General features: G+C 42.8%; 1 protein-coding gene across 5 annotated transcripts in view; it reads left to right on the top strand.

Annotated features, from left to right (window-relative positions):
* CBLB (Cbl proto-oncogene B) overlaps nt 1-19,262 on the top strand; it is a 209,382-nt gene that overhangs the window by 175,477 nt on the left and 14,643 nt on the right. For all 5 annotated transcript variants that reach the window (XM_045001837.1, XM_045001836.1, XM_045001839.1 and 2 more), the window contains 4 exons: nt 10,039-10,173; nt 14,530-14,618; nt 14,727-14,858; nt 17,004-17,144. In XM_045001837.1, coding sequence (XP_044857772.1) covers nt 10,039-10,173; nt 14,530-14,618; nt 14,727-14,858; nt 17,004-17,144 — 497 coding nt within the window. The remainder of the gene's footprint in view (nt 1-10,038; nt 10,174-14,529; nt 14,619-14,726; nt 14,859-17,003; nt 17,145-19,262) is intronic.

Below are 19,262 nucleotides of genomic sequence, written 5' to 3'. Positions count from 1 at the left end.
GTTAATTCTTGTATATATAGTTCAGATTTATATAGTTGTAATTACCTTTCTCCGTTTGTAGTATAGTTAGTGTATTTAGTTTACAGGGGTTCGGGGATTATCCCCTTCCCCGCACCCGGTGCCAGGTACTATGCCCGGTTCACAGGGTTTCAAACCGTGCTCGGCCGGCCACTAGCCGATGCCGACAAGAGATCCTCTCCTAAGTGCCTCGAGGAATCTCACCTAACAGATAAGTGCCACATTTGTAAGGCCTTTAAGCCGAGAACAATAGGGGAGCGAGACTTTCGTCTCAAGCAGCTCCTGAGGGAGGCAGCTCTTACTCCTCCGCTCTCGGCACCGAGCGCTGGTCAGTCTTCAAGAAGCGCTCCCTCGGCACTGGATCGCCGGTACCGCCAAGGCCTCTCGGCACCGGCCGTCGCCGGCACCGGTGTCCGCTCGGCACGGATCCCTCTCCTGGAGGATGAAGAGGCACAGGACTCCTGCTGCGTCCGAGCCGCCTGCTCCGCAGCCCGAGCGCTATACTAAGTCGGACCGCCCGGCACCAATACCTGCCATGGCACCGACAATATCGGCGCCGTCAAGTCCGGTGCCGGAAAGCTCCCCGGTACGAGCCGTGGTTGAGCTCACTATTAAGCTGCGTCAGAGCCGCCTGCTCCGCAGCCCGAGTGCTATACTAAGTTGGACCGCCCGGCTCCGATACCTGCCGCGGCACCGACAATATCGGCACTGTCGACTCCGGCCACGCAAGAGCCGTCGAGTCCGGTACCTGAACGCTCCCCGGTGTGAGCCATGGTTGAGCTCACTATTCCCTCCACGCCGGAGAGATTTCCACGTCGAGGGAGTTGATTGCAGTGACAGCGCCTGCGCTGCCTCAACCCCCGGCACCGCCGGTGCGGGTTATATAGTCGATTGGCAAGCCTGCCTTGATCAGACCACCCTGCGTCGGCACTGCAGAGCGACACCATTCATGATCGCGGCCCCGCAGATGTTCTCGGTCCCGTCACCAATCCAGGTGCCGACGCCGCTCGCAGTCCCGGCACCGTTCTCCATTTCGGTACCGGTCGTACTCGCACCATCGATCAGCGTCCCGTTCGCCGGCCCGGTACATTCGGCGCCGATCCAGCTCCCGGCACCGCTCCAGGCACTGGACTCCCGTCGCCACTCCCGACGTCGAGCCTCGAGATCTCAGTCGACCTCCCGGCACCGCTCCGGTCGCAGGTCCCGTTCTCGCTCCCGGTACCGGTATGCCTCCTGGTACCGATCCCCGATGCCGCGTCTAGCGATGTCAGCTAGAGAGGGAGACTCTGCCCAGGGCTTTTTAGCTCCTCCATGGCCATCCAAACATGCATCACTGTCATCCTGCGCAGACAGTTTACACGCGCAGGACTGTGATTCGGATGTGCACACCAGAGTCTTCCAGGTTCCCCAGGCCCAGGACCCTGACCCCATCAGTGGTCACCCTGTACATCTTGGGCATGCCATCAGGCCAAAGGCCTACCTGTGATCCAATCTCGCTCTGTTCCGTCAGAGCACTGGGTGCCAGAGGCGACAGTTAGCTGCCCCCCTCCGACCGGTATGGAGGAAGCCCCGGACTCCCACATCCCACCGAATCAGGAGGTCGTCCAGGAGCACGAGCCCACACAGGACCCGCTTGTCCCCGGCCTTTCTTCTTCCTCCTCCCCAGATGAGGCTGTGGCAGGAGCGTACTCCTCGGGCCCTCCTCTAATCGACTTGGGGGGGCCATCAGGACCTCCTGAGATGGGTGGCACTCAATATGAACCTCCAAGTGGCGGAAGTCTCGGAGATACGGTATCTGGTCGTAGACATTCTGTCGGCTGACGCCCTCACTAGAGTGGCCCTACCGTTCATTCCGACGATCAAGGCCAATGCGGATACCATCTGACAGCCTCAAGCTACTATCCCACCCGTGGGCACAGGAGTCGAACGCATGTACATGGTATCCTCGAGGGGCTACGGGTACCTATATGTACACCCCCCGCTCCCTTGTCGTCCAGTCCGTCTATGAGACGGAACGCCATGGCCCGCTGGCACCAGACCCTAAATCCAAGGAGGCTAGGCGAATGGACTTACTGGGCCATAAGATGTACTCGGCAGGGGCCCTGCAACTTCGCGTAGCAAACCAGCAAGCCCTGTTTAGCCGCTACTATGGGCGGCGGTGGGCAAATTTACGGAGTCGGTTCCTCAGAACTCCCGTTAAGAGTTTGCTGCCCTCTTGGAAAAAGGGACGAAGGTGGCAAGAGCTTCCCTCCAGGCCTCGTTGGATGTAGATGACTCCACAGCCACAACTCTGGCCTCGGGTGTTGCCACGAGGCGCATTTCATGGCTCCAGTTATCGAGCCTTCCCTCGCAGCTGCTGCACACTATACAGGACTTGCCCTTCAATAGCAAAGGCCTGTTCTCAAAAAAAAACAAAAAAAACCTGACCCTAGGCTGCAAAGCCTAAAGGACAGCAAGGTCACTGTGCACTCCCTCTCGGTATGCACACGCCGGTGACTCAGCGCCAACCTTTCTGCCCCCAGCCTCACCGCCCTTACCTTGCACCTAGACAAAGACAGGACTTTGCCAGCAGGCGTCGCTGAGGCAGTCGTAGGCGTCAGGACCCCAAAGCAATTCCTCTTGCAAGAGGGGCGGATGCTCCTCACCATCGGAACTATAGAGGAGGTACCAAAGGACGAAAGGGTCAAAGGGTTCTACTCCCACTAATTCCTAATCCCCAAGGCGAAGGGAGGTCTCAGACCTATCCTAGACCTGCGGGAACTCAACAAGTTCATGATACACCTGAAGTTCCGCATGGTATCCATGGGGACCGTCATCCCATCCTTGGATCCCGGAGACTGGTATGCCGCCCTCGATATGAAGGGCGCGTATTTTCATGTCGCCATTTATCTACCACACAGAAGGTACCTACTGTTTGTGGCCAACCGTCATCATTTCCAGTTTACGGTCCTCCCGGTTGGCCTCTATACAGCCCCAAGTGTACTCAAAGTGCATGGCTGTAGTTGCCGCCTCTCTCCACTACCGTCGGATACACGTTCTCCGTATCTAGACGATTGGCTCATTCGAGGGACCACCGGGGCACAAGTTACCAGTCATGTGGGCGTCGACAAGGATCTATTCCTGTGTCTAGGCCTGATGATCCAGATAGAGAAATCCACTCTGATTCCCACACAGGGAATAGAATTCATTGGGGCCATCCTGGACTCCAGTCTCGCCAGAGCCTGCTTACCTCAGCCTCGGTTTCACGCAATGGTAACAATTATACAAGGTCTACGGACCTTTCCGACAACTTTGGCTCGCACTTGCCTAGGTTTCCTGGGTCTCATGGCTGCCTGCACGTTCGTGATATTGTGATATTTCAGCATTTATTTTCATACTGAACAGAAAGTTCATCAATGACTAAATTTGGAAATGTCAAATGCTTAGTTTTGGCTTAGTTTGACATCTGCTGAAATTGTCACTGGTGCCTCAGGGCCCCATTCTCTTTTATGGGCTGGGCTCCCTGGCTAGACCACATCTCCCATGATGCACCACAGCCACATGACTTCCATTGTGCACCACAACAGGCAGCCAGAAATGGGATTGTGGTGTATCATGGGAGTTGTTGTCCCACCAGGGAGTCTGATGGACAGAGGTGAAAAGGAGCATGAACATCTGAACTACAGCTCCCTGGAGACACCGCCGCAGCTCAGGCAGACAAAAATTTGTGTTGAATTGATGCAAAATGAAATGTGTTGATTTGGTTTGACAAACAGAAACATTTCAGTTTAGGTTAATCTGACCAGAAACTATATTGTTTCCCTTTGGCAGAAATATTTTCCACCAAAAAAAAATTGATGGAAAATACACACCCAGCTCTAGTTTATTTCATGATGACTCACTTTGTTTTTTGTTTTATGTTAAGAAAATTTTGGATATCCACACAACTACTATAATTGTGCTGCATGGTACTGGTGTTAAGGCAGAAAAATTATCACTGTGCATAATAGCAAATACTACATATGTCCCATTTTAAATTGACCCAGTTAAAGATCTTACTTTGTCAAGCTTGGGTCTAGATTATTATATGAAACCAGGTTGACATTGGTGTTGCACTTTTTAAAACTAATCAGCTTAATGAACGCAGACCATATTTGCACCAACAAAAATTGCTTTCGAGCATATAACATGGATAATGTTGAGCCTGATGTAACTTGAAATGCTTGAGACTATTTTTCAGATTTTTTTTCCCTCTAAAATTTGAGAGCCGTTAGCCCTCATAAATATGTCAGACTGTTTTCTGTTTGGTCAAAGATATTCTGTCTTCCCATAGCTGTGCTGCTGTGGTCCGACCTAAATCACCCATCTTTCCTATTCTCAGGCCTCTGTTTAGCCATGGCTGGCAGCGAGGTCACATTATACAGAACTGCGGGGTTTTTCTGTTATTTTCACAAAAGTAATTCCAGCGTCAGGACTACAGACACTAAGATCCTTTCCTTTTATTATTTTCTGTTCCCAGTTAGAAACCAGATCTTGCAAAGTCATGGACTAGGTTTTTTAATTTACTGTTCTTGGAGCCTGATCTCATTTACACTAAGACCCTTTCCACTGACAAATGTAAATGAGAAATCAGGCTCAATGTGTGTCACCTGAAGTATCAGACAGCAAACTAAATTTACATAGAAATTAAGGAAATATTTTGAAAATATTTTTACTAAGTATTAAATATCATTAAGATAAAAATCACCGCTGCTATTTGTTGCGAGATAGAGCCTTTTTAAAAACAAATTAATTGGATTTTTAAACCGTCTAGTAGTAGTAAAAAATATTGGGGAGCACAAAATGAACAAATTAAGACTCTTTGAAAAACTTGTGGATAATTGTCTTAGGGTAGTCCATACTTACGGCCGGGTCGACGGGTAGTGTTCGACTTCTCGGAGTTGGAACTATCGCGTCTAATCTAGACGCAATAGTTCGAACTCCGAACACACTCCCGTCGACTCCGGAACTCCACCACCGCGAACGGTGGTGGCGGAGTCAACGGGGGAGCCGCGGACTTCGATCCCGCGGCATCTGGACAGGTAAGAAGTTTGAACTAAGGTAGTTCAACTTCAGCTACGCTATTCGCTATTCGACCTCCCACCCTAGTGTAGACCAGGCCTTAGAAACAGATTAAAATAAACACTTGAGACCAAAATGCCGTGATTAATTCATTAAAAGAAAAAGGTGATTAAAATAAGCTGCTCAATAATAATAGCTGTCATATGTAGCATTTTAATTAGTAGATCTGATAGTGCTTTACAAAGGAGGTCAGTATCATATCCCCATTTTATAGATGGGGAAACAGAGGCACAGAGGAGCAACATGTATTGCCCATGGTCATCCAGCAGACCTGTGGCAGAGCCAGGAATAGGAGCCAGGCTTCCTTAGATCCAGTTCAGAGTTTCGTCCACTAGGTCGCACTGTCTCCCTTCTGAAATTTCATATATTTTGTATATCACTCATCCATTTGTACCTTTCATACAACTTTGGGAAGATATTCCCATATGTCTCACTTTCCTTGCCTCTGCCATATTTGAATACAATAGTCTTAAGTATTCTTAAAAAAAAGTACAGAAAAACTTTTGAAAGAACCTTGACAACAATGTTTTGCAGTTGCAAACAACTGTCAATAGTTGCAGAAGGGTTTATATTTTTCCTTGTCTGATTTTTTTTTTATTATTATTTTTTTAACTAGATGTGCCATATCATTTGGGCTGCTGTTAACTTTATGATTTCTACGTGTCCTGCTAATTCATCTTCATCTTAGACCCTTGATCTTCCTGCAGAATCTCAAGTTTTGTCTAATACCCTTTGAACATGTTGAGTTGACTTTATATTGCAAAAGAACATTCCCCTCATAATTAAGTAAAATGCATACCCCACTGGTAGCACCTTCACGAAGCACATGGCTTGCATTAATTTGTATTTTCCACTCTGTGACTGAATTTCTGACCTAAAGTGCAAAAATAATTATGTTGGTATTGGACTGTTCAAAACTCCATATTATTGTATGGATCACTAATTAACTGCATCATTTTTATGTCTCAGTGTTCCCTTGTTAAGTGGAATTTAGTGTGAACTTTTTTACCCTTTCCTATGACTTGCATACCCTCAAAATCTGCTATTTCTTTTTTAGCAATTTCGATTAATGGGCTAGTTTGCATTGAAGAAAGTTATGAAAGTAGTTTTTCAAATCATGCATACAATAACACGTCTTTGCTCAAAAAGCTGTCCTATTTCTAGCAAAATCATGCTTGCCTTACTTATGTGAGTAAGTCATTTTTGCTTTTTTGCTAATAATATGTGGTTTATCACAGCAGGTTTTTCTTTGTGAGAAGAGGCTTGCAATGTAAATAATTTTGACCAGTCAGTGTGCTCAGAGTTCCTCCGGTAAAACCGAGATGGCCTCAGAATGACTTGACAACTAGTGACAAAAACCTATTTTGATTTAATAGCTTTCCCTGATTTGCCTTTGGCCATCAATACCCTTCATGAAAAAGAGAGTGACAGCTGGCTTCTTTTCAAACAACCAGAAAATATTGAGACACCATTGATAAGGATTTGACTCAACCTTTCAAATGACAAACATTGCCAAATGGAGGTGGGAGGAGGGGTCGGACTAAAGATTACTTCAGTGGGTTTTGTTGTTTAATCCTTTGCTTCTCTTTACCTCTAAACAAATCCTTCCAGAACTTTCAAAGTAGTAGTAATCTTAACAAAATGTAAATATCAAAAATAAATTTTAGAAATAACCTTTCCAAATATAGGCACTCTATGTACTTCATATCGCAGGTTATAATGGAGTGTACATCTGATATAAGCAGTTTTGTAATTAAATCTCTGAACAATGTCTAGAACTACACCTGAAGGAAGCAATCAAAGCCTCTCCTAAAGTGTCAAATAAATTTTGGATAACTTCAAATAAGTCGGTAGTAGATATCCATATTATAAAATCCAGCTCTGAGCACAAGAGTCTGTTTGTGAAACACAAAATAATTTTTATCTAACAATTAAAAATTCCATAGAAATATCTCCCTGCTTTGGTTCTGTATTCCTATCTCATTAGAATAGCATTATGCTAATAGAATAATGAAGGCTTAGTAACAGGCAGGTTTTTTTTTCAAGAATAGCCTTCTGTTCTTTCTATAGTATTCTCGGTTAATTTATAGCATGTGGCGTATATTTCATAAAACAAAGAATAGCAAACTATTTCTATACTGGTCAGCATTGGACATCTTTTTTTCAAACCATGGTGTTGCAAGAGTTTAACTTAGAGTGGTTTTAAAGGTTAAAAAATATAAAATAGTCTTCAGAGGAACTTGGGCTTCAAGGTAGCAGTACCTACTGATCTACAAATCTGAGAGAAGTCCTCTTGTGCAGGTCTTTGAACTTCCTCTCTATGGATTCTGACCTATCCTCATCCTTCTGTTATATTTTTCCATCCCTTATGTGGTGGGCACAGGGCAGTGACACAAACATCTTGTCAATTTTAACTAGGAATATGAAATCAAAGATCGGAAAAAGCCATTTTAGCCTGAACTGCTATATTTACAAAAGGCCTTTTGCTCCCTCTACAGAAGGTGGTTGAAAACTACAGTACAGACAGCTATAGAGCTTAGTTCCATAAATCTTATTCTGTTTTTCAGTAGAGATCTGCCCTCGGTTACTGTGTTCACAAAATAAATTGGATTCCTGCCATTCACAGCTTGTTTTTTAAAGTCAAAAGTATATTAATGATTGCAGGAAAGAATATCTGAGAACTAAGAAGCTCCAGACTTTGAATATATTTAGCAAATGCAGCACATACATCACTCTAGTGCAGCAATCGTTTTGCTTTCTCTCTGCTTTTGCAGGCTCATGGCCTGCTAGATCTATAGTGGCCACACTTACCCTTTTAAAGTAGCATCTGGAGTTTGGTAGTCATGTGGCAATACGTAGTATAAATGATGAAAAACACCACTTTCCACCATGTAGAAGTGCACTATGTGCCAGATGCTTCAATATTTTTTGTTTGTTTTGGGGCGGATTGGGTTTGGGTTTTTTTGGTGAAAACAGGAAGACTGGCATGGCTTGATAGGGGGTTCAGTTCAGTTCTGTTCCCATAACAAAATCAGCTGGACCAGAGGACTAGAAATGAAGCCCACTCCCCTTTCAAATGTAAGTCTCTCTGACTCTCAGCCCTCCCACAGTACCCCATTAAACAGATGTGCTTTGCAGTGTGGTTTTAAGGTCAATAGATTTGAGATTTTATAGACCATGTAGTGATACAGTGCATAAAAATGGTCAGGAACATACGTGCATTTGTTCTAGGTTTCTTAAATTAATTGTGCACTTTTTCAGAATGAGCGGCACACCTATTATTGACTGCATGATATTTCATAACCTGATATCCAGATTATTTTAAGGCAGTTCAATCCTTACTATTATGATTCAATTAGTTTAAGACTCAAGCATTGTCCATGACAGTTTCATTTAATGTTGGAAGTAAATTACAACCATAATAAAGCTTTACCATTTCCTACTCAGGGTGTTTTGTGAATTTCTTTTATTAGATTTGTAATGTAATCATTATAAACATAGGTTTACAGTAAGGAGCGGAGACCCAAAAAACTGTTGTTGGCTAGAGATGGAACGTGTCTAGTCATCACTCACAAAGAACAAAGGACAGAATATCAGCCTTATTTGTAAAGATTTTCTCTTTTCATAGTCTCACTTTCCATGTGTTGCTGCTAGCCGAGGAATTACATTTTGTGTCTACTCAGTTTATCAGTAGAGTACTTTTTTCTGTTTTTGTATTTTTAAAGCCAATCAGATACTTGTTACCAAGGCCAGGTAGAAGGACATGGGACTGACTGTATGGGAGGAAACCTCTTTCCCAAGCTGTGTATTAGTAATATTTGACTGCTCTTGCAACCTCCAGCACTGCAATTGTGATTGCTTTGTTTGTGTTTATCCCTCTTCCTTTAGCAGGGGACTTGTTGGATTTGTGTGGCTACTGACTTACTGCCAGTGTTCCTGCTTATTCCTGCCCGATCCAGTCCCATCCACATGAGTGTAAAAGGAGATTCCTTTGGGCTGAGCTTTGCCGAGTACAAGCAGTGTGCACGCCCCAGAAAGTACTTCTGTGCTTCTCCTCCACAATTCATCATGACTAAATTGGGTTTGCTGGGGTCGGGGCCCTCTGCATCAGAATAGGGGGGTGACAGATGAAAGGGACAGGGTCCTAGAAGTGCCTGTATTTTTATTGTTAACTCCAGTGTAGTATGCGTTCAGTCTGATCAGAAAAGCAGGTCTCTTCATTGCTTCAATAGTGAGCGAGGCCTGAATCAAAACCTGAATTCTGGGCAAATTTGGATCTGCAGCCAAATCTTGTAAGTCAGGCCACACACCAGCACTGATTTCCAACCGGTAGCTCCTCAACTACAAATGACATCTTCATAGACATACTAGAACGCACCACATCCTAGTAACAATGAGAGCAGTTGTCTGGGAAGATAAAATGACAATTCAAAAACTAAATCTGAAAAATACAGACAAACGTGACGGGCAGTGACATTGCTAGAATCAGACTTCACAAAACTGGTGGCATACTGTGAATGTCAGCTCTCTCGTTGAGCCCTTCAAAATACTGTTGCCTTACTGTAACCTTCATTTAGCTCCTTTGATAAATATAATCAGGTTAAGCTTCTTACCTGGATGTTTTGTATTCTAAATCTATTTAATTCTGCGTGTCTCTCTGCTACTCCATTTGATGACAAAGTAGCTCTCTGGCTGTCCAAGGTTTACCGCCTGCTCCGCTGTACAGTTTTAAGAATGTGTAGTATGAGAAGGGAAAAACAATCTCATAATTTTGTTTAGTCTGACAGGATATCTCTCTGTGTTACAGTTATTATAAACTGGTGACATTTACAATAAATTGTTTTCTTTAGTGTTGGATGAAGCATGGTGCTTCAACAGTTAAACTAATGCTGGGCATGGGTTTCTTTCACCCTCTCTTAGATGTGTCATTCCTGTAACAAATTCCGACAAATCGAGGGAGCATGTAGAAGAAGATGAGTACAAGATTCCTTCATCCCATCCTGTATCCCTGAGCTCCCAACCACCTCACTGTCATAATATAAAACCTCATATTAGGTAAGGTAGTTTGCAGCATTGTACTGCTTTGGAGCGGAGAATAAAATCATTTTAGAATGAAATTTTGACAGGTTTTCTAAAATCTAATTGGTTATAATCATGGTGAAGCTGCTTGCCTTCTGAATGTCTAATCTTTTCATGCTTGGATTATTCATGCCCTTTTATTCCCCCAGTGGAGTTGAAGGAGAATAGAAGCCATAAAACTCTGTGGTTCAGCATATTTGTATCTCTGTGGTTCAGAATTTAAGTAACAAAATGCAGAACACAGTTGAATCAATACACGGTGACTATCAAAATACAGCAGTACTTCCCACGGTTTCGCACTCTCCTTGTCTCCTGTGTACCAGTGTTATAGCAACTTCTTTAAATTTTTAGAGCCTATTTCACAGAAGACCTTCCTGTGTGTTTCACAGGGAGAAAACATTTTTCATTCAGACTTAATATCTCTCTTGCACTTTAAATATACCTTAAAATAATATCCCCGAACTGTCACAGTCTCTGAACCATTAATGGGTTGTGGCAAGTAGATTGGAGTCAAGAGAAATTGCAGATGAAGGCTGTGTGGCTCATGACGAATCTCTTGGTCCCTGACTCATACAGCTAATCTGAGTGTGCGGAATGAAGATAATAATCAGGAGAAAGGCTGAAATATCAGAAGGGACCAATTACTAGTAGTCTTATAGGTCAAAAGTACTATCTTAAAATCAGTTATTGATCTACTAAGTTCTGACTCTTCTGCAGCCTAAAATTCATTGATACGTTAGGACTTTTTTTCCTTTCAGAATGTGATGTCAATGCAATAAAACTCAACTTTCTCCTCATTCCAGACTTAACCAGTTAAGGTCTGATTTTACATGTTTAATAAAAGAGATTTAGCCCAGTGTGGTGAAAAGGTCACGTTCTGACTACTTCATCTGTTGAAGTTATAAATTCCTGGAAATATAGTCTATTGTTATTAACAGAAATGCAGACATGACCTTCTGTGCATAGATGTGAATGTTCCACTGATCTTTGAGTGTTTTCTAGTCATGTACCCTTAAACTCCCACCTATTCTTCTGGGGAAAGATGTTTTGATTTTTTTAATAGACATTCAATGTTACTGAATAGAATTGACTTTATGGGACAGACAGGATTTTAAAACTTTACATGTATGGGCCTATTTATCAGGGGTTTGATTTTGTTTGTCCCACTTGGGAACCTTTCCACCAAGTCAGCCATGTAGTAGAGAGATGAGTTGCCTATATGAATGGAGGAAGAATGGATGAACCACGAACATGCAGGAAAGAAGGAGAGTGCTGAATAGGAATAAACTCCATTGGCTCTACAGCTGCTTAGGACTCCTACTATAGGGGAAGTCCCCAGGTAGAGAATTATAGGAAGTTTCCATTCCCTTGGTACCTCCTGTGTGGCACAAAAGGAGTGGAGTGGGGCTGAGAATCTTGTTCAGTATTTTGCAAACCATCACAGTTATACATTTCAAAGCTGACTTTCCCACCATTCCATCTGCTATTTGTTTTTAGCCTTGTTGATCCATAAAAGAGATTACCTTTAGCAGGTCATGGGTCCCTTGGACCATCAGTACTAGCCTAAGGCTAATCCAGGACATCCCACACAGAAAACGTCCTTAATTGATAGTTAAAGTTGCTGCAATGATTTCATGTAATAACTCTTGTACAAATTACATATATAACAAGAAAGTGAGGCCTAAAATAAAAACCTGTGACACTTAAGAAAGTACAGAAATGACCTGTTGAATGAATTTATATAATATTCCAAATGTTACATTAACTTTCTGCTGTTAGCTAATGTCAGTGCTGAAGTGTAAACATTCAAAATTATACGTTTCACAAACAACATTGATTCTGACCAGCAGCATAGAATTAGGAACTGGAGCTAGGCAATATTTTTCATTCAAAAAAGGTTTTTTGACAAAAAAGGACTTATTTTGTAGATATGACAATTTTTGTGGAAAATCGCTCTTCCTTTAATTTTTGTTGCTGTTGAAAACACAAAATCTGAAATCTTTTTGTTTTTCAGTGTCTGAAAATTTTGTGTTTTTTCCACAAAAATTAGAAAGAAATTAAATGATTTTTTTTTTGTTTTCATTAAAAAAAAAAAGGCACCCCTTCTCACCTCTTGTTTTTCAGCAAGCTCCATTAGGAGCTTTTTCAATGCGTTTTTCATAAATAAGTGAATTTATTCAGCTGTGTAACTAGTATACATTTTACTTGCTGAAAGAGTTTGTAACTTTGTGGAGTCATACCAAATTCCTGTTGTCACCTTCAAAATGCATCACAAATGTTTGGTAAGCATGGGTATGCCTATTGGCCTCTCCATTTTGAAGTTAACTTGGAGATTTTACACTCTGGCTGGCTGCCTCATGAGAGTGCCTAGTTTTCTGGCTGTGACAAGGACTTCATAAGGGGCCAAAATAATCTTTAAATTCTGGATTGAGCCCAAATACTTTAAAGGAGATAGACACAGCAGTTGTTATTGTGGATGTCATGTAGTTCTCTGGCTATTGAATTCCAGCATCCCATTCTGCGCTTTTTGAATACATGTTTAATTTAAGACTTAAATTAAACCCCCTGTACTAGTATTATAGTACTCTTCCAAAAGTCATACTATAATATACCAAATGGATTGCATTGTGCTTTTCTGGCTAGATTCTTAGTCAATTGATTTGTTTTGTAGCTGACTTTTTATCTTCTTGCCAGATTTGTGTGTGGTGGGAGAGAAAAGACGAGTGTCTCAGTATAACAGTCTAATTAGGCCCCTACTAATGTAACACAATTGAATCATTCTGTTTACAATGTTTCTCCAAAAAATATTTCCTTAAAGAGGAAAAAAGTACCTGAGATGTAGGATGTGGGGTGTTTAATACTTGCTTACTTTGTATTTCTAGTGCAAAGGATATGTTGTTATGGCCAAGACTTCCTCGTTGGCAGGGAGTTGTGTTAGGGCACTTCGTTGTCAGTGGAAAGTCGTCTTTCCTCCTTGATAAGGAGCCAAGGGTGGATTATTCTGTACAGTATATTTTCAAGTGACTTAATCAGTCTAGCTTCAAGGGACTCAAGCAATGTTTCTTTCTCCACTTCTGTTGGAAGACTGTTCTACAATATAATAGGTCTCACCAATAGGAAGGTTTTTCTTCAGATAGTCAGGAAAATAATTATTCTTTATTTTCATTTCATTATTCCTATTTATAGCTCTTGGGACCACACACAATTCCATTTCCTTTTTTCTGTTTATATGCTTTAAATAATTGCACATGCTTTATTCATCCATCCCTTCCATATGGCCAGCATATGGTGAAACTCTAGATCTGCTAATGGTGAAACTCTAGATCTCTCTAGCTTGAAAGGGTCAATGATTTGTGAGAATGGTGTATGTAATGTGACCTATAGCCTTCCCCTAACTGAAGAAGCTTATTTTGACCATTCCTACCTATACAAACTTCGCAGTTCTTGTCATAGAGTTGAGGTGCCTCCATTCCCCAGTTGGTTTTTAACACTTGTTCAAGTAGCACATAATTCACTATTGGGTGATTTTAGTTTCCTGTTAGTATCCTGAGCCTTTTAGCAGAGTTATCATATTATCCACTAAGGATAATTTGTATTTTTATGCCAGGATTTTCCGTAGCTTTTTACTTTACTGCCTGAATCACCAGGATTGCTACTTCTGGGAAGTTTTAGCAACCAATTTGACACTTAGGCTTCTTTTTACAGAACAATTTGTTTCCCTTTGGAAGAAAGGATAAAACTGAATATAAAAGACAAAGCAATACACCACTTTTTTGATCTAATGGAGACTCGCTAAATTGTTTTGGGCAGAGTTAATTCTTTTATTTTAAGTGTTTGACTAGGAATATTACGGACATGCACTATTTCCATGGGTTTGTTCTTGTTTAAAGGGTTTTATTTCCAGTGTATTTACTGTTTGATTTCAGTAATAAAATAAGGATGAATTTACATATGTAACTTTACAATATGGAGAAGTAGCGTATTCTAGTAGACTGAGCTTTGGGTTGAGAGCCAGGAATTCCTAAAGTCTAATCCCAGCTCTTCCACTATTTTGCAATGGAGGCTTGCGTAAATGACTTAATTTCCGTGCCTCAGTTTCCCCATCAGCAGAATAGTGTAATTTCGCAGAAGGCTGTTGTAAGGATTAATCTGTTACTGTGTAATATGCTTTGAAAGTGAAAAACACTATATGAGTACTTAAAAAGTTGTTATAACTTGCATTCCTCCGTTTGTTTTGATGTCATCTATGTAGTGCTATAGCATTCATTTTGTGATTTGTGGGATGAAAACTCGGGTGGTTGGTTGATTTCTTCCTTTGATCTCTGCTTTAAGGGTGTGCGAGAATGGTCAGTGTGCTGGTATAATGAATGGAACACACAATGCTGCTTCAGAGATGAAGAAATCCAAAACCCCGGAGTTAGGTGTGTTTTTATTTATTTGTTTGTAACTCTAGAAGAAGCCAACCAGTCTGACACAATTAGAGGTGCCATAAGAAAGCATTCACTTCTTGTTGTTTCTTTGTTATTCAGGAGATGCCTTTGATGCATCCACTGCTCCAGTATCTTTACCACCTGCACGGCCTCCTACCAGAGACAACCCAAAACACAGCTCTTTGCTCAACAGGACGCCCTCCGACTATGATCTTCTGGTGCCCCCTTTAGGTAGCAGACCTTTTGCTGTTAAATCTTTAATGGTTAACATAGTTAAAATCAACCAAATACCAAGCTTACTGCAAAACAAAATATAATAAATTCATAGGTTTATTAAGAGTTTCAAATGATGTGGGCTAGATTATTTGAAGAAAACGAGTGTAATTATGCAGTGATCTGCAGTCAGTGCCTGTCTCAGTCCAGGCACTGAGCTCTTTCACCTTTACACATTAACATCCAAATCCCAACATTAGTCAGTTGGTGAAGACTGATCCCATCATAGAAGGTGCTACACCCGTTCCCTGCAAAAAGGAAAAGTTTACCATGGCTGTTTCCGGATTTAGTGTCATGCCAGAAACGGATGCAACGGCAGTTTAAATTCATCTTCTGATGGTAAACAATAGAGAAACCTTTTACTCTAAAAATCAGATTTTAGTCACTTAATATTGGAATTAGTCAAATTTCAAGTTCTCTAAATTTGGGGAAGGGGCTGACTTTTTATGTGTGAATTTGAGTTTTCATTTTATCATATAAAAGGGAGTGACTAATAGCACCACTGGAGATAATAAATCTGGAGTTTGTTTCCTTTACATCAAGAGATTAAGGTCTAAGACAGAGTACGATCAGTGCCCAGAATCATCAGACATTGCCATTCCTAATCCTAGTCCCCAGTTCCCTCTCCTAGAACCTCTCAACTTCTCCAGTTCAGCAGACACCAACCAAGCCACCCTCTCAGCCATGCTGGGGGTCTTATGCTTTCCTTCTGCCATCTTCTATAGCAGGTGCAGGAAAACTTTTTTGGTCTGAGGGCCGCATTGGGTTTCAGAAATTGTATGGAGGGCTGGTTAGGGGGAGTCTGTGCCTCCCCAAACAGCCAGGCATGGCCCGGCCCCCACCCCCTATCTGACCCCCCCGCTTCTCATCCCCTGATGCCCCTCCCCGCCCCCCCCCCAGGACTCCTGTCCCATCCATCGCCTCCTGCTGTCTGTCCCCTGACCGCCCCCGGACCTCCTGCCCCTAACTGCCTGCCGCCACCCCATCTAACCCCCCTCTCTTTCCTGACTGCCCCCCGATCCCTGACCGCCCCCACCCCTATCCACACCCCTGGTCCCTGAGCACCCCCCGAACTCCCCTGCCCTCTATCCAACCCCCCCTTCCCTGCCTACCCCCTTACTGCGCTGCCTGGAGCACCGGTGGCTGGCTGGAGCCAGCCACGCTCCGCGCAGCACAGAGCACTGGGTCAGGCCAGACTCTCTACAGCTGCATTACCCCAGGAGCTCTCATTACCTACGGTGCAGTGAGCTGAGGCTGTGGGGGAGGGAGGACAGCGGGGGAGGGGCCAGGGGCTAGCCTCCTGGGCCAGGAGCTCAGGGGCTGGACAGAATGGTCCCATGGGCCGGATGTGGCCCTCAAGCTGTAGTTTGCCCACCTCTGTTATGTAGCCTGCCCAGAGCTCAGTTGTGAAGTGTTGCTCCACTATGCATGCCACCCTATTTTTTTTTGTCTGATTGCTTTCACTCTTTGATTTCAGTATGCTAACCCACTATGCATTATAAGGTGTCTTAGCTCACACTCCAATTTCATAGTGCGGTAACAGAGAGTGCAGAGAGCAGCACAAGGGGGAGGAGTGGGAATTGCACCCTTTAATAGCCCTGAACTTACACCTGCCTGCTCCTCTCACATAATGTAGAGGGTGAGGTCTCCCACGAATCCCCAGGACTGCACTTCTTGGCCTCTTAGGCCAGATCTGCTTATCCCTGTGTAAGGTGACAAACAGTATACACCAAATCCAGCATGGTCAGCACATTTTATTTATTTATTTTAGTTCACTGAGTTACTGGTAACATAGCTATCATCCCTCAGTAATTTTCAGTGTGCTCTTTTATTTCACTTGGGTGCAACATCTGCAGACTGGCCACCAACACGCTGATTATTTTATAACCTAGAGTAAACCTTAACAAAAAAACTGAGTATACTAAAAGGTCATTCACAGCATGTTTTAAAGCATTCAGTTGAGCCAGTCTTACAATTTCATTATTGGAGTCACTGAACTTCTGGAAAACCCTAGGAGTAAGAGCCTCTGTTAGCAGCCATGAAAAATCAATTTTAAGCTTCCCTCTGTACTATTCTTAATGAAGTTTTGCTCTTTAAATGCAGGCGAAGATGCATTTGACAACTCCCCACCATCACTTCCTCCACCTCCACCTCCTGCTCGGCACAGCCTCACTGAGCATTCCAAACCTCTGGGCTCAGGAAGCAGACCCTCTTCAGGACATGAACTGTTCCTTCCTCCTTCGGGTAAGAGTTGGCAAGCAAACCAAGTTTTTAATGTATTTTCATTTACAGCAGAAGCTTATATGAGCTGATAAAGTTGTCATTGCCTGTTAGAAGTACCTTTGCCCATAGCTAACTGTCTAAAAACTGGAGAGGTTAGTTTTTAAAACTATAGAGATGAAACCTCTCAGAGAATATAAAATAGTCTCTACTTTTCTTTTCCCCATGTAATAGATAAAATCAATATTTTCATACTAGACATGACATTTTGGTAAATAACATTTTTCTGATAGAAATAGTTATTTTGAAGTGCCAAGTTTTTCATTGAGTTCTGTGGTGCCAGTGTGCATCATTTGTCCTATCACCACAGAGTATTAGTTTCTGTAGGACTATATAGTGTACAATTTAGTCATCTTTTTGACTGGGGACAACACCAGAAAAGAAGGGCAAAGAACAACAACTTATATTTGATAGAACTGTCACTGTCAAATCTTACTTCTAAACTATATAAATTGTAAACCTCCCTGATTGCAGGGAACTGCAGTTCATCCCATTTTTGTTCATGAAATTCATATCCCCAAATCATTGTCTATTTCTTTCAGTCCAGATTTCAGCCTGCATATGGCACAGAAACTGTGCTACTGTCTTGATTGGTTTCCTCCTGTTAATGTACAGTGGTTGGGGCTCCATGCTGATTAAGTTGGTTCTGTTTGCTGCCTCTGATATAGATTAGTCCCAAAATGATTGTGGACGGACTTGTGGGCTGGGATACATACTATAGCTGTTGAGGGGTTCCCTTCTTTCTTCTTTGGGAGGTTTCAGAGGATTTTTTGGCCAATTATCTACTTCTCCTAAGGATTCTGTTTTGTGGTGATCTGCAAGGCTCTGTATTGTCAGCAGGTATGTGAATCTCCTGAGGGACACAGTAAGGCATTTTGGGCAGTGGTGTGAGCAGTATGCAGCTGACAGGCAGTTCTGTCTTGTTTTCATCACACCCTGCTGGTGTGTAGTCTTTGCTTTCCCAGAGCATGGATGACATTGGTTGTTAGATTGAGAGCGAGCTGGCTGAGGCTCCAGACAAATTAGCAGTGACGCTAGTGGGTGGCAGAAATGATCCCGAAAGATGGTTTGCTTACCTGTTAGAGAGGTTTTTGGTTGTTCCTCTCTTGTCTAATAGGCTCACAGATTAAGAGGTAATCTTGGACCCCATATCCACCATCCTGCCAAGATAGATAATTAGTTAACTTTATTTTATTTTTAACACAACCCCACACCCTTAGCTCTGATTCAGAATACTGTTCTTTTACCGGTAATCCCCAAATATAAACGCAGTGAAAAATCTGTTTGAAAAAGAAACATGTGTCCACATTAATAATACACATTGATCTGCCTCCACTGCATGTCGATGTAAGTGCATAATTTTTACCATAAATCAACAGTCTTATGTATTTTTCCTTTTAAATTACATTACAGATACAACATTATTCTCCAGGAAGAGCAATTATAGAAATACTTTACTGAAAAATTCTACCATAATTTGACACCTTAAATTTGGATAGTTCCCACTTAACTACATCACTTAAAAGAAAATAGTTAAATTCCAAAATCAAGATGATAAAATAGAATACACAATAAGAATCCATGGTTCAGAGTTGAAGTTGTTGTGTTAAATGTGTATTCCTTTACAATAACTTGTTCATTATGTGGACAGTGTAAGGTTTATTATGTCCTTAACTATTCATTCCTTACATTTAAGTGCTTAGGTCATTAGTTTTCAAACTGTGGGGTGTGCACCTCCTGTGTGGGGCGGGGGAGGCAGTGAAGTTTTCAGCCAGGCCAAAGGACCTGGTGCTGTCCAGCTCCCACAGGAACAGCAGATCCTTGTGTGAACTCACTTCCCTTTCTCCACTCACGCGGTCTCTCTCACACATGTGCGCATGCACCCCCTCTCCCACCCACCCTCTTGCTGTGCTGGGAGTCAACATGGTGGCAGCACTACCACATGCGTGTCTTTGCCCCCAGCATGCGCATGTGCACACAGGGAAGAAGGCAGAGCCACCTCACACATGCACTAGTGCTGCTCCTGGCAGTGGGATTTCAAATGGGGCACATGAGCCTTCTTCCGACACGTGCTGGTCACGT

This window comes from Mauremys mutica, chromosome 1 (assembly GCF_020497125.1).
Source record: "Mauremys mutica isolate MM-2020 ecotype Southern chromosome 1, ASM2049712v1, whole genome shotgun sequence".
Lineage (NCBI taxonomy): Eukaryota > Metazoa > Chordata > Testudines > Geoemydidae > Mauremys > Mauremys mutica.
The sequence above is the reverse complement of the archived record's forward strand: the minus strand, read 5'-3'. Positions and strand labels throughout refer to the sequence as shown.